Source organism: Apteryx mantelli, chromosome 4 (assembly GCF_036417845.1).
Source record: "Apteryx mantelli isolate bAptMan1 chromosome 4, bAptMan1.hap1, whole genome shotgun sequence".
In the NCBI taxonomy this organism is placed as follows: domain Eukaryota; kingdom Metazoa; phylum Chordata; class Aves; order Apterygiformes; family Apterygidae; genus Apteryx; species Apteryx mantelli.
In genome coordinates this window covers 22,838,737-22,859,682 of record NC_089981.1, presented here as the reverse complement: position 1 = coordinate 22,859,682, position 20,946 = coordinate 22,838,737, and the positions used below count along the sequence as shown (strand labels likewise).

The window sequence follows — 20,946 nt, the reverse complement described above, 5'->3', positions numbered from 1 at the left end:
GGTAAAGTCTGTTCTTGAAGCCCTGCCATTTTGGCTGGCATACAGAGCTGACAGACTTTAGGGCACCAGTGATAGAAGTAGTAGATTGCTGCTGCTTTTCCTTTCTATCACAGCTCATCTTCCCCACTCTTCTCCACCCAAACAATTACGATGTCAAACAGCAGAATATCTAGTAGATAACCCAGACTATGAGATTATGATACAGCGGATATTAGGATGATATTAAATCCCATACAGTACAATAGTAACACTCAGATTCAGCAGATTCCCATGGTAACATTCAGATTCAGTTTTTGGTTAATGTAGCCTCCTCTTTCAGGCCACAGAACAGTATTAATGGTTGATGTAGGGAAGGGCTGTGAAGCCCAGGAGAGAAAGCGTAGAGGTCAGTATCCCACTGATGTTGACACAGAAAGGAAGAGTTTAGCTGAGGATAAACAAGAAAAGCCAAAATCTATTAATTTTCCCAAATCCAGGCCAGTGGTAAAATCAAGTGCAGAACTCTGCAGAGATAGAGCTCATCTTTTTAATTACAGTCCTCTTCTCTTCCCACTCCCACCCAGGAGATCAAGGCACAGACATCTCTTTCATTCACACTGGTATGAGAGGAGAAAGAAAAACAGGAGTCCAGGGGTCTGATTCCTGAACCTAAAACAAAATCCCTTTATTCCAAGTAGGCAGCACAAAAGCAGCAGGAACCACATATGAACTGCCTCCCAAAGATACCATTCAGGTTGGAGCAGTCTTTACCTGACAAAGACCTGGTGAGTCTGATGACCACAACTCCCTCCTCTTTGTCTTCTACACGCAGGATGGTTCAGGGGCATGCCAGGGTGGGCAGGAGTGATGAGCTAAAGCATGATTTCCTCCTGCAAGTCCCAGCTAGCATATATGGGCCTGGGAGGAAAATGAACAACATAAACTATAGTTAAATAAACTAGTTAAAGCCAAACTAGTTAAACCTACGTGTCCAAGGGATAGACAGAATAAAACAGACAATTCATTGAACCTCCTTCTTCTACTCCATTCAGCAGGGAAAGTAACATCAATCATCTGGGATCCTCCCCCGAGAAAAGCAAGAGCACATCTCTTGCTATTCAGAGAAAGACGAAACCCTGTCTTCTTGGTCTGCACCCTAACCATTTTCTTACCTCCACTTGTCTCCTCTGTCATTTTGGCCACTCCTTTGCCATTTCTCGGGAAGCAGAGTCCCTGCCAGTCACTAACCAGAGCTGCTGCTTCTGGCTTCTCTGCAGAGAGTGCTGGCTGCACTCCTCCAAAATCCCTGGATGCTCTAATCGCCTGAAATGATTTTAGGGCTACTGACAGGGGAGGGATATTAGCATTCAAATGAAGTTTTTATATTCAAGTGTGGCAACCCTGGGGTTTGCAGAAGGAAAACACAGTAGGTTTTCAGAAAAAAAAAATCAGACTGACAGAAAGCTTGTGAATATGCTGTTCCCTTATCACAGAATCATTGCTACTGCAGGCACACAGGTTATAACTATTCCCCCGTAGTGACACACTGGGATTAATAACTCTTCCCTTTATTGGGCCCTCCAGCCTAAGAGGCCTTCATTCTGCTGCAGCTGTACTAGCAAAAAGAACAATCCTTCTTGGCTTCTTTACAACCCATTTCATGGATCATTTGCCATTAAAGGGTATGTGAATTTAGTAAATACAATAGGTAAATATTAACTCAGCTTCTTTATCATCACTGACTCACAGGAGATAAACCTGCAAGAAGCTAACGTAAGACACCAGTGACTCACGTCCCGTACTGTTTGCTACAAACTCAGTAATGAGGCACTTAAATTGGGGGCCTCAGGGGGATTAACACCATCCATACCCAACTGCAGCATTGAAGTTTGGCAGTTGCACTTGTTTCACACCCTTCTCTCAAAGGGTACTGTAAAGTGTTAAGTCTACGAAGTTTCTTGTGACACACCATCCAGGAGCAGTCCAAGCACTGACAAGATTCTGCCTGGAAGGCTTCTAATATTCCAGTTTATTTCAGGCAAAGGAAACAGTACTATTTCTTACCATGTAAATTCACTAAAAAAATAATGTTTTATCATTTATCATATACTGTCAAGATAACAACTCTATAGAGAAATACTGTTTAGTTCATTAACAAGGTAAAGTTACTCAGGAAAATGTCAGTTTTCATGTGGTCTCAAGCCCCTCATCCCAGTCATCGACGTGATAAAAACATCTGAAATGAATTTGGCAAAATATTTTACATAATTAATGGTTACAATATGATTTTGCACATTCTACATTGCCAGCAGAATTCAAGAACAACATGGACTATATTTTAATCCCTGGCATAAGCCCATAGAATTTAGGAAGTTTACATCAAAGATGTATTTGTTCCATCAAGTTCAGGTCCACCACACAGTTTAAAAGGGCTGGTAGCATATGGTGATCTATAACAGGCAGAAGAAGGGCAGGGAGTGGGTCTATGTCCTTAACTGTCTATTAAAATACATGAAAAATGTCTTCAGTATTTTAATTTTGATGGGATACAGTAGGTTATTTTCTTATATTTTGCCTTAGAACAAACATAAAGCTCCATAACCTCTCATCTTGCCATAGGGTTTCTTGACCTTTCCTGAACCAGTCAAGGGCATCAGTTACTCCCATTCGCAAGGAATAAATTTAGCTGCTGTTTTTTGTTTTTTTAAGAAGATGTAGATCATTTTAAATCTACATACAAGGAGTAATGACACGGCTGATTGGTGTTTGTGCACACAGGTCTCATTGACCTATTGGCACTTCCTCACATTAGAAAGACTCCCTGCACAGAAAGGCATCTCATCAGGAGGTTGGGCCCTTGGGCTTTCTCTACCTCAAAGATTTTGCTTTAAACAGCCCTCCTGCAGAAAGGAAAAAAAAAAAAAGTAGCAGAACAAAGGGAACCCAGGGCCCCATTTGGGGAAGGATGTGGATTTTTTTTTTTTTTTTTTTTTTTTTTTTTAAGAATTAGAGCTTTTGGGCTTTCAGGCTGGAGCAGATTCCACCTCTTTTTCTTACAGCCATTTCTACCTTCATGAATGCCAAGACAAGTCAGAAAAGGCCACTGCGTACTTCATACTGAAGTCCTCATAGCCCTGTAATTACATACTCAGTAATCATGTCCACCATGACTGAAAACCACTGCAAGCCACAAGAAAGGCAGAGAGAAGGGGCAGAGGAGCAGCCCGAGGGGAGAAGCTAACCCACCCTGGCCTGTTTTGTTTCCTAAATTGGACTTACACTATCTTACTATTCAAGGGGGCCTGATCCAAAATTCTTTTGGAGCATTCCTTTTGGATCCATGAGGTAATGCCTGGTTCGGCACGAACTACGACATTTCACAGTAGCTAACTCTTCTCTGCCGTCCAAGTTTTAGAGCTTTCCTTGGGCACTATGGCATTCTGATATGCCTTGAACACTTGTAGCCACTAAAATCAAAGCAGTTTTCTAAATGGCTAAATACTAATTTTCTTTTAAATCCAAGTAACTATCCAGAGAGAGGAAGGGGAAAAAAAAAAAAAAAAAGACTATGAGGCCACAGTCTTTCTCCAGGCCTCTGCTTAGCATGTTGTGGGAGTTAGTATTAGCCATCCGATAGCTAGCTGCTGCTTAGTGCCACATGGGTGTGCTGTGTTTAGTTCAGGCTCCCCATGTTTTTAAGAAGGAAGAAGACTTGAGCATACAGCTCCAGCTGTCAAGAGGCTGATGATTAACAACTAGGAAGACCATGAAGTATGTCTGCTTCTGCAGTTCCCCACGCTAGCAGGACAGCACTTAGGCTATCGCAAAGCGGGCAGCTTCCTCTGAGCTTAATGAGGAGTGCATTAAAGTGAGAGGAAAGACTCCCATGAAACATAAGCTGGTAGAGAGAAGTGAATTTCCCTAGGTACAAATTACAGAAGGTGGAAGCCGCGTTAGTAGACACCACAGAGTGCAGGGAGCGCTCAGTTAATGTAGTCCAAAGGGACAGGCTATTGAAATTCCACTGCTGGGTCATGTGTCAGGCACTGTGTGCAAAGACACGTCTCTAGGTCACATGCCTGTTGCCTTTTGTTACTGCTTGAAAGAGAGCTACACGAAGCAAAGGTGCTCCTTCTCAACCCCAGCACTGCCAAACTTTTCCTCTACTTGATTTCTGCCAGACAGGGTGTTTTACATATGTTGCTTCCCATAGTATCCAAAGTTTCTTCCTGATTTCTGCCAGACAGGGTGTTTTACATATGTTGCTTCCCATAGTATCCAAAGTTTCTTCCTGACCTGACTCCCCACATACTCGTTAATCCTTGCACAATTTAAAAATCTTTGATGCTTCTAATTAGCTCAGATTGAGATAATAAACTGCCTTTGTAACATCAGGCAGTACCTCCTGCTACGTGCAAAGATTAGCATTTGTGTGACTAGCTGAATTAGGCTCTCAGGACTAGTCCCTCTGTTTAGCCCTCAAAGCAAATGAAAAGATTTTACCTGCCAAATACACCACCTGGTATAACCAGGAACAAGTTTCCAGAATGATTCTTACAACCTAATCTTTGTCTACTAATGTTTATATATATAGATACACACACACACGTGTGTGTGTATCTATATGTATACATACATACTTTATATACATACAAAGCACACTAAGAAGCAATAGAACATTTTAAAGCGTTTAGACCTTCATTCAGCTTAAATATGGATCTGCTCTCCAGCATAAAAACAGCATCCAACCAAAATCATTCCTATTGAAATGGAATTGCTTATACACTGGAAGACCTATGATTTCCTGGAATTAAAGAAGCTTGTGGAATGATGGCAGTAGGGAAAACCCCATTTTTTGTGAAATGTGGAGAGGAGGCTAGCCAAAAGCAGAGAAAAAGGCTACATAAAGCCTTTCCTAGCTTTACATCGGTCTGCAACAGAAATACATTCCAACATGGAAGTTGTTGCACTAAAGCAGTATCAAAACTCCATGATGAATTCTGCTACATTTGGTGGGTTTTCTTAAAGTTCAAATCTTAGAATAAGAAAAAATTACAAGTAGTGTTTTTCACTGCTCCAGAGACAAGTCTGTGAAAATAATTGAAGCATTTTTATATTTGACTGTTGAAAAACTGAAAGTTTAAAGAAAGTCCAGTTTGAACCCATCAGATTTTTTTAAAATTGAAACTTAAAAAAATATGTTTATATCATCTACATTAATGGTTGGCAACAAGGCATATATAGTCTGGTCGGAATTTTGTTCGGGAAGTTGCCAGTTAATAGCATAGAAGTTTAGGCATCCTGAAAAGACTGAGTTAATTTAGAAAATTTGGCTTAGGCAGAAGAATGTTTACCTTGAAGAGTTTGTTCTCCTTTAAAACACCCCCTAAAGCTTCTGCTGGGAGATGAAATGTATTTAAATAACAGTAGCACTGATAAACAATTTCCTGTATTTCAGTTTTTCCGGGACCTAAAGTCTGCAAGAATTTTCCTTCCTATGATTTTCAAGCTTATAAGTTTATTTCTGCCTCCTCTCTTTCACAGTATATGAGTTAGCTTGTGCTACAAAAGTTTAAACAGTGTGTAACAAGCACTGTAACTACATGCTTATTTACATACGGCTTTGCCTTTGCTGATGTCCTTCGATTGGGGCTTATGTGCAGTTGGTTGTGCTTAGTTCAGTGAAGCATAGTTTAACAAAGTGCATTCCAACAGTAAACATAGTGAAAATTTTGTCTTCCCTTTCCCCTTCTAGAGCACAAAATGATAATATCATAATATATAGTTACATCATTAAACAAGATAATTATTAGATCACAAATCCCTACCCTGTATTTTTTTGGAGAGGTTTGTTCTTGTTTTGTATGTGGCTTTCTTCCCTCCTTCTGAATCCCATTCACCTCACCACAGATAGCAGCAGTGATTTTTCCATGTTGCTAACAAGCCTTTTTCATTCTGCCATCGGTGTTCTTGAAACACTTGTCCAGTAATTCTTGATAAAACAGCCACCCTCACTTTATCAGAAAATCTTCTGAGGGTTCCTTTTTAACTTCAGATGAAAATTCTCACTGCATTCCTGTAGAGTCATATGAACAACATGAAGTTTCTAATGCATCTCTAGATAATTAGGAAGAAATAGTTTGAGCTTCAAATTACCTTGGGGAAGACTACAATTAGGAATTAAACCCACATGCTTCCACGGATGAGGTGCATGCCACAGTCGCCACCCTCCCAGCCTGTAACCTGCATCAGGCAGCTCACAATGCATCTCAGAACCCATAACAACAGGGCGATGTCCTTTTCCTTTTTTTTTGCTGCACTGGAACCCCCAGCAGCAGTGCTCTTACCTTGCATGGCGACGGCAGCCTGTCTGAGCTGCAGCCAACCCACTCAGGTTTGCCTCAGCTTTCGGCAGTGGTCTCCTACAGCAGGCTGCATGCCATGAGGACTTTCCTGTAAGACTGCAGCTGCTTGGGAAGGATTTCTTGAGCTTCAGGCCACCTTGGAGGAGCATGCACCTGAGACATGGACTCAAAATCACAGCCTCCTGCAACCAAGGCAATAATCATGGATCCTAGCTCCAGCCTGTGCTTGGGATATATCAGGCTGCTAGTGCCTGCCCTTCCCTCCTTTGGGGAAGGCAGCAATAGGGCCACGATATTTGTTTTTTGTTCACCAGAATGGCCAAGCAGGTTGAAGGACTGCACTACTCAGGGACATGGTCAAACCCCATGCTTAGGTAAATTGCTCACCTCTCACTTAGGGACAGTGCACCAAAGTGAGGCCAAACTGAGCAGCTCTTGTAGAGCAAGAGCTAGGGCCCTGGGCTTTTTGGGTAGAGGTTCCATCTGCCTCACAAGAAGGCTTCCTCCTTTTTCAGGGCAAAGCCAGAACTGCTAAGTAACTGAAGATGAAAAAGCAAAGAAACAAACCAAAAGGAAGTCCTTTGACAAAAAGGGAAGCGGGAAGTTGGAGAAAAAGTCTGAGAGGAGAGGAACACAGCTTTTTGACATGGACCCATGCCAGTGTTTTAGCAACTCTGCCACACAGCTGAGCTCTGCTGGGGCTGTTGCTACTGTTCCCTTCTTGCTAGATCCTGGAGAGAAATTCCTGGAGGATGGAGAAAATCCTGGAGGACAGAGGAAGTCAATTCCATTTCCTTCCAACATCCTTGTCAGTGACCCTTGCAGTGGGCCCTGCCTGGGACTGCAAGTGGGAAAAAAGGCACTGGGATCAGAAGATTCCACCGTCTCCTCTGCGGCCCCTAAATGTCTGGCACTACCTTGTGAGAGATTTCTTCAATTGCTCCCTTGGGTTTTCCAGGTGGGGTTGAGCTTGTGGTCTACAGACCCAAGAGCTCCTGCTTGAATTTAAGAACCAAAAAACTCCATGTGATGGAGGGCAGGTCTCCATTTTCTTTCAAGAGAGTTATGAGAAGGAGGAAGAGTGCTGCTCACTGCCACCACTGCACTCTTCGTAGTGTTACAACTTCTTCAGTTACAACTTCTTTCCTTTCCTAGGACCCCTCCATATGAGGGAGCCCTAACTCCATCTCTCAGGGTTGCCAGAAAGGACCAGCTCAATTTACCAAAAGGCAGGACTCCCAGTCACTTGCCTAGCACAGAAGTAATGCCTAGCATGAAGTAGCAAAGCTTGTTTTTCTATCACAGCATTACTAGAAAGGGTGTTCTCTGTAGGTGAAGAACATTTGTAGGAATGTCTAAGTGGATATAATGGACTCCTCCTAGGGACAGAGATTCTTTTTTATGTAGGGGTATAAAACTTGGAGAGAAGGAATCTCTTGGCTGAGCAACTGTGCTTTCAGATTTGGAGGGAAGGCTCTCTTCCAGCAATTGTTTCCCTTCTTTTTGGGCATATCTTACAGAAATTTCTCTTTGAAAGGTTCTTTGTGGATTTCTCCGCTGGGCATAAAGTTTACTCTGCTCAATTTTGTCATCCAGTTCCAATGGAAATACAGGTGTGAACTGAACTGCAAACTTCTGAGGTGACCAAGAGCACAGAAAGGGGTGGAGGTTTGACATGTACAGTTTGACCTGGAACAGCCAAGCACCTATAACTAAGAATACTCTCACAATACCCACTTGGGAACCTGATTATGGGCAGCACTGACCCAGTAGCAAAACTGAAGGGGTTGCTATAATCCAGAGCACTGCAAGCAACATCATGCTGTGCATGCCTGTAAACCCATCAGAACAGGTTTTCCCAATGCTTACTAAGAGCATACAAGAGTCTCCGGGGAAACATCAGCACTCATTCTTCTCAGAGGTAAAATTCTTGGCAGTGTACAATCTCCCCTCTGTAAAGCAGCCTGCTTTTTGTCTTTGAAGTAACTTTACATTCTTAGCCACAGACTGCCCTATAGTGGCAAAGCCAAAATCTGCAGCTCTACTGACTTTTACAGCAGATCATTTAACTTCCTTATTTAGAGTTAGCTTGCCCTTCACTAGAAGGGCAGAAAGAGCCAATACAGATGATAAAACAGGAACAAAGAATGAAACAATGGAGATTTTGGTTTTCAGTATAAGTATAGTGCTCACTGCAAAAATGATGATCTCAAAAAACAGCTAAACATTGACAGGTTTTGAGCCAAGTGGTCTTTACATATGACTCAGGGGAAAGTAGACTGTAGTATCAGTACACAAATTTTTAGACAACAAAGAATCCACACATGAGAGTGACTTCTAAATGCCTCAAGAGAAAAGCTTCTGTCACATCTCATAGATGACCTAGAGATATAAATCCTTAGAAACCCAGACTGAAGCAGAAACCATGCTTCAGTAGTTCTGGAGCTTGCTTTTTAAAGTGAAAACTTCCTTCCTCTTGGATCGGCTACTTCTCCTCCTCCGCAGACATTAGTTCTCTAATGACAGTATTCTGAAAATGAAACACTTCTTGTGTTTCATTTTCTGTGCTTCCTACTGATGTCTGCCTTCTAAGCTGCAACACACTTGGCAGGGCAAACAGTAGCACTGAATGGAAGATACATACAGAAAGGAAGGAGAAAACAGCATAAAGAGCTCTTTTTTCACATGAAAAAATGTGCTCTGAATCCACAGTATGTCTCCAGTGCCAAAAATTCTACCACTTTATTTAGCAAAGATGCTTGCATTTAGGTTGGCTGTGACTCAAAGAGGTTTAAGCTCTCAGAAAGGTAAGACACAAATTAGTGTTCATTAACAGAGACAAAAATAATGCTAAATGCAATTTTCACACACAGAAGGTGTGGACTACTCTCACTATACTTCAGATGTCTTCAAGATAGATGTCCATCTCAGCTAATCTCCTTCAGCTCCCTGTACAGTCAGGTCAGATAAAATAGGCACTTTAGAATGTAATCCAGCTAATCTCCTTAGGATATCTCCTTTAGTATGAGATCAATGAATGCCCAAAATGGCTATTTCTTTCCATTTGCTGTAAAGAAGCCTAGGATGACTAGCTCAGAGATGGACATCTGTTTTGCAAAGGTATGAATTTGGAGTCCTCCTCCTATTTTATTAACTATGCATCCCTCAAAATTCAAACCCCGTGAATGAACCTCGTACTCTCACAGCAGAGGAACTATCTTCTCAGTGAAAATGTGTAATTGTGATGAAAAAAAGCAGCCCTTGAGACAGCACTAAAACACACACAACCTTGCTAAAAAACAATTTGGTGCTGAACTACAGCGAAAGTTTCTTAAAGTCACTTGTATCACATCACGATGCTTTATCTATCTTCTGCTTGTCTGGCAGAGAGCATCAAGTACTGTCCACCTAACATGCTGGGTCCTCTCCAGACAAGACCTTCATGTATTTTAGGTTTTAAGGAGCCACAGATTGATGCTCAAGAGATTTAGAAAGTATGTCTGTTGACTTCCTGCAGCTTGAAGAACTTTCCTTCTCTTTTAAAACTGAAGGTCATCAAGACAGCACACGAATAAGCACAAAACCCAAATTTTTGAAATGTGCTTTTAATCATTCAGAACAAATAAGCTGATTACAAATGGACTCAAAAGACTATACACTTGGAAGAAAGTTCCCCTTACTTTTGCACACAAATAAATTACAGCATTGTTAAAAATAATCAGAGAACACACAGGATACAGTAACTGGGAAAAGCAAAGTTCTGAACTAGTCAAGGAAGATGAGAATAGTTGCATAGTCCCTTTACTTGAGTGCTGTTAGTTTTTTCCCCTTCATTTTGATGTTAAGCTGATAGCCCTCTTGATACGGCTCAGAGCCCTCTCCTTGTCATTTTCTTCTGAGCTTGTGGATTCTTTGGACTTTGAGATGTCACATTCAGTTTCTTGACAACTGCAGCTTTCCACATACACATACTTATGTGTTATTGAGTGCCCAGTGGGGCATTTCAGTTCCACTGCCCTCACACTAGTTTTTGCTTCCCTGCAGCAGGAACAGCTGTGCTCCAAAGAATTGGCCTCTGCAGAGTATCTGTTAACAAGGAGAAAAGGTAACATTACTCTGTGCTAGAAGTCGGTATACACCAGAGAGGAAGAAATTAGGTACAGAGCTCCTGTGAGGAGTTTGGAATAATATGTAGAAGAGCCACTGCTGGAGCTAATGAGTAGTGATGAGCTCATTTGACAGAGCATTGGTTTAATGCAACATGCTTTTAAAATTCATTGCATTGACTAGGATATTATGGTAAGACAGTTATTATTAAAGTCTGACTAAAAAAAAACAAAAACCAAAAAACAACCCAGTGAGTTCTACAAGCTCAGCTTCCTTAGATTCCTTTCATAATCCCAGCACAGACGGATGTTAAATATACCAGATCAAACACTTAAAGGGCAGACCCAGCCATGACTGAAGGAGAAAGCTGCATACACATGTGGCTACAATTGTATCATATGAATCACAGGGGGTATTCCAAACCAGGTAGTATTACAAAAAGGAGAAGCAACCGCTCCTACTGTTTGTACCTCCCCGCAAAGTACCTTTTGCAGCCTTGTGATCATCAGCTTCCCAAGTACCATTCCTAACCTGTAGAATCTGTTAATACCAGGCTGTAAACTGTGTCAAGAGTCATCTTTCTCTTACATTTGTGTGCAGAGGCAACTACAACAGGACTTTGTCTGAGACCATAAGGTATTTCAAAATACTAATTAACTCTCTGGCTAATCAGGGTTCAATCTGAGACTAACAATCAGTTTTCTGATATATTTTCTGTGATAGGTAGCAAATGATGGTTTCTTTTGGGAGTCAGAGTTATTGATTGTGGTCTTCCAGTGGGTTTTAATAGCTCTATACCAGGTATCCTACCAGTCATTTTCTTATAGCCACTTTCTTGAAGATTCTCTCATTTCAGAGAAAAACATACAACGGAACTTCTCCATTAAGACCACCCCGAAGGAAGCTTTTCTCTCACTTATTTACTGTACAGAAGTTATGCATGTTCAAATCTTCCCTCAGAAAATGTATGTGTATTTCATTTTATATGCTAATTCTTGAGAAGCAGCTTTTCAGCTAATGAGCATCAGGTTTGGCTGCTCTCTGGGCTCTCTCCCATTACAGGAAATATTCCATGTTCTGCTGAGATGATTTGTATCCAAGATGATCTGACACAAATGACAAACCAGCTCTCAGTGGTAAAAACACATCATCACAGCTGTCTGAATTCCAAGAAAATCTAATACTCTTTTCTTTGTGCTAAGATGAATCAACTGTTCAGTCACAGATTTCATGATTTTGTGCCTATGATTTTGAGAGCTGATGGTTCTAGGTCTTCTGCCATTCTGTAGTCTATATATTTATTGTTCCTTTTATATAAACAAACTCAGTGCCCACAGAATTCAGATCTCATTGTCTGATCAGTTTACTTACAGAGAGAAGGTTCCACATGTTCCTTCACATTCAGTCAAGTCAACTCTTGTCAGAGAATGGCAGCCCTGATAGACAATAAAGTCTTTTCTTTGACGGACAGAGCATGGTGTGGGGCTATCCAGAGGTGCACCTGTGGGGAACGAAGATCAGAAAATACCTTCAGTGAAATAGCTCCAAAAGCTCCTTACAGTTCAGCGCACTCAAGGTTTCAGTAGTTCACTGAAAGAACTGTCCTAAGTGTTCTTTCTGCTTCAATTTAAACTTTTCCAGAGAGATGAGACACTGATTGCTTGGAACAACAAATATAAACATACAAGTATCTATCTAAATGCAAGCCTATCAGCCTCTATAAAGGAAAATGGGTTGATTTAGGATGAAAATTCCTTCTCTGTATTGTTGTTGATTCACGTTCACTGACATACTTACATGTTTTACAGCAACCGTTAGGTAGTAATGTAACAGTTCCCTGAAAAAAAAACAAAGAAACAGGAAAAGGAACATTATTATTTCCCTATAATAATGAACTTTCTAGGCCAGTAACTGAGAAGAGCAACTCCTCAATGGCTGGAAATTACGAGATAGAACTGTAGAGCTGATCTGAATAAACAAACATCATGGTCTCTTCCAGATTTGAAATCTGTCAGTTTCCTCAGGAATATGGAGACACAGATAATGCTTTGACGGAAGTGTACAGTTATCAGCATGCAATTTCTACTTAGAAACAATTCCAAAACAGTCTTCTCAGACACTTTTATATTTGAATGGGAAGTATGCATGGTACAGCCAGCAGCCTACTGACTGGACAGCTTGTTTTTCCATGACATTCAAGAAAACATGGTTCTTGTTCAGACAGGCCCCCACACAAAGCAACCTGTGAGGACCTTACATCTCAGTGTTGACCAATTTTTAGGCTACCAAGAGACAGTTGCCAGTAATAAGCCTTAAACATCCACACAGTTATCTTACTTTATACACATCATAGGTCTGTGCATGGATGCAAACCCCGCTGCTCTTGGGACAGAGAAACTCTGGAGAAAGATCACCAAAGTCTGATGTTACTTTGTTGCTAGTTAGGTGGCTGAACTAAACTGAAGTAAATTATGCACTGTGGGTGAGTTTTCCATATTTACTTACAGGTTTGCAGGTCTCCTCATTGAATGCTGGGCAGGTAATCTCAGATGTGGAGGAGATAAGCTGATTGTGAATATTTACACAGCTATAAACGGTGCAGTTGTTGTAAGGATCATTTTTAAACTCTCCAGGCTGCAAGGGAAATACAAATATAATACAGAAAGCTGAAGGGTGCTCAAGCTGAAATTTTCCTGTCCTCTGACAATGACTTTCATCTTGTTTCCCAGTCGATTATTTTTGGGTTAACAGCCACTTTGGCTACAGCTTATTGCATCTATTGCAGGATGCCACAGCTGGAGATGATCTTTGCAGTTTTGCATGGGATTTCCCTTGGAAAAGAAAAATCCCTCTAAAGCATGTAGAATACATTAGTTATGAACAATCTCACTTGTGCCATTGGATTTTGCCTAGGGAAAGCTAAAATTCCATATGGTGATTAAGAATAATTCTAAACTTTCACCCTACAGGGGCAATAAAAATGCTCCATATGCAGGTTCTTCTAGCATTTTTTCAGCATGCAGAAATGAAGTAATATAAAAAAGCGCAAACTTCTACACACTGCAAGAAAAACCCTTCCTATGGTACTTCTGACTTGTCATTTCAAGAAGAGCTTTCCAGAAAATTTAACTTCATGAGTCCATCTTTCATGACAAAAAACTGTAGATAGGCTTTGTTTAAGGTTGGCCTTCTGACCTTTCAGATGCAAACTTAGTAACTGAGCCTGATCTCTGCTATTAGTAATTCTTTACCAAGTCTCTCCACACTTTCATAAAGTCAAAGGGAATGCTACGTCTTACATCTCTACCAAATTTGTAAAATATACTTACACTCAAGATGAGGACAGAACTTTGTTGGGTATGTATAACACATTTAGTCTGCACACATTTTCCACAACATTCACCTTTCACTGGTTGACGTTCATATCCCTAGATATTAAAATTAAATTAAAATTAAAGCACTATGATAGGTGCATTTTTGAGAAATAAATGAAAACATAATAATCCATTAATTGATTACGCTTTGAAGTACACTCTAGAGTTGTGCCTTTCTGTGCTGGAAGATCACCAATCCCACAGAAAACAAGCAACAGAAGCAGGCTACAAATGGAATCAATTAAAACACAATAATAAATATGCCTAGTAGTTAAATATCACTTTATCAAGTGTTCTACAGAAATTCTCCAGGTAACCCTCCCCATGGGAACAGAGTATTGTTAGCTACATTATCCAGTTGCACAGAATAGATTGCTCAAGGACAGGCAGTGTCCATGCAGGTGCTGGACTTTGGATTTCTAGCTCTACTTTCCATATACATGCACTTTTTTTGTTTTGTTTTGTTTTTTTTGAAGTTTGTCACTTACTGGTTCACAGTACGTGTCGCAAGGAACATGTTCACATGAGATGACATTCAGTTGAGTAGTGATGTTAACTTCATTAGTGCAGAAACAATTCTGACACTTATCAACAAAGACTGAGGAATTAGGCTATAAATTTTAAGAAACAAAGTTTCATATATTAATGAGATACGATCTGTGTGACAGGCGTTTCTTAATTCCCCAAACACCTCTAAACCAAGCAACTGAAAAGGAATCCATCACAAACACTTTGGGATAGCTATTTGGCTAGCCGATTGTGCACACATGTTAAATTAAATTCAATATTAAACATATGTCTTTACTGAAGTCCTATGTAGCAAAGATATATTCAGATTATTAGAAGGACAGGTGTCATACAAATATCTGCAATAAAACAATCACTGAAACCAAGAGAATTTATCAGGGCTTTCAGTCTCTTTAGAATAGTCCTTCTTTACAAATCTTTTCACTTTTGAAAGCACAGTCTTAAAATTGCAAAGAAATGCTGACACTAATTGCGGATTGATTTTGTCAGATGCATACATACTTCATTCTAAAATCAAATCCATCTCTGGTATGGACATTTAGAAACAACAGGTCAGTCTCTTTCATGCACAGCAACCTTTTTTTGAAAAGCTTTAGACTTTGTGAAATTGATAAATCCCTGACAGGAATTTGAAATTTTCTTAAATATGGAATATAATAGATGGAAACTTCCTCATAGCACTTGTGTTAAAGGATGCTAACTAGTCTCAAAAGCATTTTTACTGAAGACTGTTGAAACAGGAACTTACCAAGAACTCGGCATTCTCATGTACACAAACCCTCTTGGAAACTGTTAAAAAGGGAGGAGTAGGTGGTTACATAGGCAAAAAAAAAAAAAAAAGGGGGGGATACTGTCTTCACCCCACTCCAACCACACCACAATGTGTACGTTCAACTATATTTGTTATTTCCCATTTCCAACAATATATATGACATATATAAGATATAAATACAATTACTGCACATGCAAAAAGGGAGGAAGGTTTGACCTGATATACATAGTCCAGTTCATAGCCAAGAACGTCCACTTAACAGGTACAAGCAGTTCCCTGTGTCCATTACACGAATAACACCGACTTTGTACAGATATCTTCTCCTCGGCATACTTACAGGGATATTTTGCTAGGTTAAGCTGAGACCACTATCCCAGGTTATTCTTTAACTGTTCTTACGTATACTTAAAACTAGGAAAATTGATCTTGAGCCACGTGAGCCATGTGTGATTCCCTTTGCACCACTCTCTTGAGCTACAGTGCCAGGTATGTTCATAGTAACCATCTAGAATCTGACTGCATTAGTTACTTCTTTCAAAAGGGTATTGCATACAGTCTCCCTAAACCCTGATGCTAAAATATGTAAAATACAATGCTAATTGTTGTAATATATTTCCAAAAGACTTACCACACTGGTACACAGGACAGCACTGACCACTGGGAATGTGAGAATAAACTTCAAATCCCAGCTTACACTTGGGGGGTTTAGTTGTGCACAAGCTTGTATTGCATTCTGAAAAGAGGAATAAGCCAGAAAGCACATTATATCATGACTACAGAAAAATAATCATCTATCAGGGTCCCACATGAACATTCAGGTTAGACTTTCCATTGCTAGGGAATGTTCCAGATCCTTCCCAAAGAAAAAAACTGCAGACAGAGGAAACATTTTTTCCTAGTGAATCCAAGCATTAGATGGAGGACTGCACTAATTTATGAAACTTATTCTAGTATGTAATTACTGAGTGTTAAAAAAGTATCATGGTTCTTTGCAGAGAAGCAGTGGACAACTGTTACAGGACTCCATGTCTCTGAGATTACAGACAACTGCTTCAAAAGGAGAACCCTATAGCTACACAGAATTCTATGATCTGTCTGCATGCTACTTCAATAAAATGTGACCCTGAACTCAAGAACTGTAGATTCAGTTACGTTAAGCCATTGCAGTATTAAAAGGAACTTCCCCTAACATTGGACAAACTGATTTAAAAAGCATGAGTGAAAACATTACTTTGTGACTGTCTACTGCAGGGTCTGTGGTGCTAAACTAGTTCAGTTCTCCTTTCTTTACTATTCCTAAAGGGTAGTGAAATGCTATAAACAAGTATAAACTCACTGCAGGTGATAATGGGGCAGCAGGGATCTTCAGAATTGACTTCAGTAACCTTATACAAGCCTTCTCCATCACAACTGGTCTTATTTTGTTCAGCACATTTGTGAGCCTCACACACAATGCCATTTCCACCTTCCAGGCAAATACAGTCCTTACAGTCTACTGTAAACTTTTCCCCATACTGTTATCAAAGAAAATAAAGAAAGCGATTGGTTAGCAATTAAAAAGAACAGAAGTAAAAACAGGACTGAAAAGTTGGGAGATAACAAAATAAGACTGCTCCAGTGAAGACTACTCTCTTTGTCCCCATCCCTGTCCCCCCTCCCCCCCATTTGAAATACAAAAGCAAATAGCAATATACCTCTCTTGGTTTATTATCCAATCCAACACAACCTGTGAAAATATCAAAATAAATTTCCATTACCACTCATGTAACAGTAGACATCTCTATGTGGTATGATTAAGGCATACAGTCAGATCTATGCTGTATGCATGAGAAGGCAACAATACAGAGGAAACAAACGTGCATTCAAGTGCAGTAGTAAAACTCACCACAAGTTTTTACACAAACATCCACACCAGAGTCATACAGCATTGTTCCATTAGGACAGAAACAGCCTTCCACTGCTTTAGTTTCATTTTGGTTTTGCTGCTCTGGACTGTGTGAGACAAAATGTTCAGAGGAACACCATTACTGTCACAGGCACACAGACAAAGATTAAGCAAAATACACTTTAACAAAAAATACAGGGGCAAATGATCTGCAAATCTGTGATTTAGGGATTTGTCAGTGTTCTTGTTCTGGTAAACAGCCAAACAATATAAAAAGTACAGGTACCCAGATTTAGGAACAAGAGAACAGTGGTAATAACTTTGATAGTTAATTCAAAAGACAACAGGAGGTTGACTGACTTCCCTCATGCATCTATAAATTAGATATGACTGAACAGTTGTATGAGATGTAACTAGCAGTGAAGGAACTTTTTTACCTTGATTTGCAGGTCATCTCTTTAATAGGACCACATGCTCTATATTCCTTATATGCAGGGCACTTATAAGCTGAATGGGAGAATAAAAAAAGAGGAAGAGCTCAGTAGGAATATCATATAAAAAACTCACAACCTTATGCCAAGAAATTAAACACTAACTACTCATTTTCCTATATATCTTTGACAATTTTGACCTGAGCATGAGAAGCAAACAGACTGAACAGTTCTCAGACTCATGTCTCTGAGTGAGATTATTTTATGCAACCTAGGCATAGAAATATGGCACCACAGAGATTAAGGCCAGGATTCTACATCTTGATTACAACTTTTTTTGTATCTTGGGATTCTTTTGTACAAGTTCTCAAAGGGGAATGTACTCCTACCCTTCATCCCCTTCTTATTACACTTGAAAATTAACAGATGGCATTAAATACAAGACTGATCCACTGATGTCTGCAAAATAGACAACTGCCTGTGTAAAAAAGAAAGTGTCTATTGATAAAGATGTTTCTGACATGGTCAATGGATGTATACTTCTGCAGGCTCCTTTATCACTGCTATTGTAAAAACTGTTGTCTGTAAAATTACTAGGGGGAGGTGTCTTTGTTGCTCACAAGGCAACATTGACTTACAGTCAGGACAGTTGCTGAAATAGTTTCATATAAGATTCCCTAATAGTTCAGGATAAACGGCAAAATACTTACAGCAAACACCATTGGTATGACTTCTCCAGTCAATGCAGACGCCTTGATCAGCACAGGTGGCAGCATAGATCTGCAAACTTGAGCATTCCAGGTCTAACTGGGGAAGTGTGCAACTGTCAAAAACGCAGGCTGCATAGTACTTCTCAGGATAAACCAATTTATGGCACTTCTCGAACACGCTAGAAATATATATCATCATTAGCTATTGAATAATTGATGAATTCTTCATTGTGCTTAACAAGTTATAATGTGGCAGAAGTGATATTTAGGGAGATGTGAACAAGAACTATAACAGAGAGGTTTTTCCGAACAGCACTTGACAAGAATGCAGTTTTCCAACATATTTTAAAGTATTCTCTCCTTATCTCCAAAATACTCAGGCACCATTACTTTCTGTCCAGGAGCTAGATGAATATTACCAAGTGTAGCCATGCACTACATTGCAAAATAGAGTTTGAATTTTTTTTGTCTGACACCAGGTTCTAAAAATGAAAATCTCTGTCTTCAGTGGGTCTCTGCTGCTGAGTGAGCACAGTAAAAGGCAAGAGAGCATAGAAGAATGTGAGAACATCAAGGAAAGCTGATGCAGCAGCCACAGAGTTGGAAGCAAACTAAATCAGCAAAGAGAATGACATCTAGAAACAACAAAGGAAGTGAAAGCAGCCCCCAAGAGCTACAAGAGACAGAAGAATAGTTAGGAACACTTTTTATGGAGAAATGAACCTCAGAATTTCCACTAAATTTGAAGATTGAGGCTTATAAACACCAAAGAAATATCTACCTTCCTAAAAGAAGCTGGCAGATTGAAGATTCTTTGCAGGGCTGGCCTGTGGTTGTGCTAGGCCCCTTTGTAGGAATTAAGCCTGGAGAGCACTGTGGTTTAGAGGGATCAACAACTTGCCAGTGATCTGCCATGGTTTCACAGTTCTCTGCAATGTTTCCATTCGGCAACATGCAGTCATCTGCTGTGTTGTTAGTGCAAGTACCTAAAATTGGTAAGGGGAGAAAAAAAACTCACTCACAGATTTGTTCTCAAATTCCATTAATCTTTGTGGCAAGGTTGTAATTTACCCATTTGCCATTTCCTAAGAGTACAAAATTATTATAATAAGCCTTACCACACTGTCCTTGAGTGTTGTTCCCAAAGGAGCTGTAGGGCATTCTGATAGAAAAGGACAAGCCATTGTAGGTTACATTCACCTTAAGTTCAGGAATTTCCACCACGTGATTTATGCCTGACTCATAGACAGTCAAACCAAATTTTTTGTAAGGCAAAGCCACTGCCTGTTTGTTTACTGTTACCTAATATATAAAAGAAAACAGAAGAGAGACATATATTTAGCTTGATTTTAGAAAACAAATCAATTGTTCATTACTTTGCATCAGAGATAGAATGCTAGAATGTAAAGGCAAATAATGTGTTTTTCATTCACAACAAGTGTCCCTTGTGTTTCCTTTTATGCCACTGCAAAGTCAAACTTCTGAGAGCCAAAGAAAAGGCCTATCAGGCACTGATAAACAAGGGTTTTAGAGTTTAAACCAGTTAAAGGCTAATACTCTACAGATTTTGTTAGAGTGACTATGGCATTGAAGATGCCCTGTAAAAACACAATATAAAATTCTCTTGAATTTCTAGTGCACAAACTTTTAAATTTCTTGGAATCACCAGAAGTATCTAAAGAAAGGGAATGTGTCTGTAAGAAAATTAAATAAAAAAATAAGCCAAAAACCTATATTGTTTATTTAAATACAACAGCTGTGATAAACCTATGGAACTAATACCAATACTTGTATTCAGCAAAGAGAGATTTCCTTGCCTTGGAGAAAAAAAAAGGGGTTTACATATTGAAATCTATCAACAATTTACTGCAACCTAACTTGTAATAATCCTAAAGAGTAATGTTCATGACCCCCCCCCCCCAAAAAAAAAAAAGAAAAAGAAAACACAAAAGCCTAAAAAAACCCCCCCCCGCTTCTCAGCCATTTTCGAAGCCCCAGTGTTCAGGCCATCATGTTTATCAATAAAATAAATCCCTCTTTTAAAAAAATTTAAAAGGGAGACACCATTCAAAAGCAGTAAGGATATATTTTTTAAATGCTTAAACTCAGCACTTTCATTGCTATGTCCAGTTTATGTTGTGTCCTCCCATTCAATATTCATTGCTTTCCTTGGTTATGTTAATATTAATTATACAGAAATTTATTTTATACCCTTAACTGATATCAATACTGTCACATTCACACATTTAGGAGAGACAAGGCACTGCAACATATATGAGAGTAAAGAGGGCAGAAATTTTAGAAAATTTTTCCAGTATTCAGGAAGCCAAAAAAGCAGGCCTTAAAATCAGTCCTATTTTCTAAACCAAGCTGGTATTGAAGCTAAAACATAGATTATTTTTTAAAGCTTTTCCTAATGTTGTGAATGTAATTAACAAGTTCATGCTGTATTAATATTCCAATCAACATATAAAAGGCAACATTCTCCAATACCTCTACTTTGAAAGAATTTGGTCGGACTGTTGCTATGCGCACTTCCTGAGTCTCATGTCTCACAATGAGCGTTCGTGGACAGGAGACCGCATCCTGTGCGTTACAATGGTAGTTATCAATGTAGATGCCAAAGTTGTCAACTGATTTATTAATCTCTTCCACAAGGACATATGTACAATTCCCTTGATAGCTGTAGTACTGTCCATCAAAAGTGATGTAATGTGGGTCTCCCCAGCCTGTACAGTAACCTACAAAGAGATTCTGTTAGGTTAGCTTTTTATGGCAACATGCAGAATCAGATC

The 20,946-nt window shown here is 39.6% G+C and overlaps 1 protein-coding gene across 1 annotated transcript in view; it reads right to left on the bottom strand.

The window, feature by feature from the left end:
* Positions 1-9,988: 9,988 nt before the first annotated feature.
* MUC2 (mucin 2, oligomeric mucus/gel-forming) overlaps positions 9,989-20,946 on the bottom strand; it is a 54,626-nt gene continuing 43,668 nt past the window's right edge. The window contains exons 37-52 of the mRNA XM_067295338.1: positions 20,645-20,892; positions 19,270-19,453; positions 18,933-19,137; positions 18,141-18,330; positions 17,448-17,509; positions 17,011-17,117; positions 16,820-16,851; positions 16,462-16,639; positions 15,754-15,858; positions 15,102-15,142; positions 14,314-14,436; positions 13,781-13,879; positions 12,957-13,085; positions 12,249-12,288; positions 11,823-11,952; positions 9,989-10,430 (exon numbers count right to left, since the gene is read on the bottom strand). Of these exons, the coding sequence (XP_067151439.1) occupies positions 10,175-10,430; positions 11,823-11,952; positions 12,249-12,288; positions 12,957-13,085; positions 13,781-13,879; positions 14,314-14,436; positions 15,102-15,142; positions 15,754-15,858; positions 16,462-16,639; positions 16,820-16,851; positions 17,011-17,117; positions 17,448-17,509; positions 18,141-18,330; positions 18,933-19,137; positions 19,270-19,453; positions 20,645-20,892 (2,129 nt within the window). The 3' untranslated portion in view covers positions 9,989-10,174. The remainder of the gene's footprint in view (positions 10,431-11,822; positions 11,953-12,248; positions 12,289-12,956; positions 13,086-13,780; positions 13,880-14,313; positions 14,437-15,101; positions 15,143-15,753; positions 15,859-16,461; positions 16,640-16,819; positions 16,852-17,010; positions 17,118-17,447; positions 17,510-18,140; positions 18,331-18,932; positions 19,138-19,269; positions 19,454-20,644; positions 20,893-20,946) is intronic.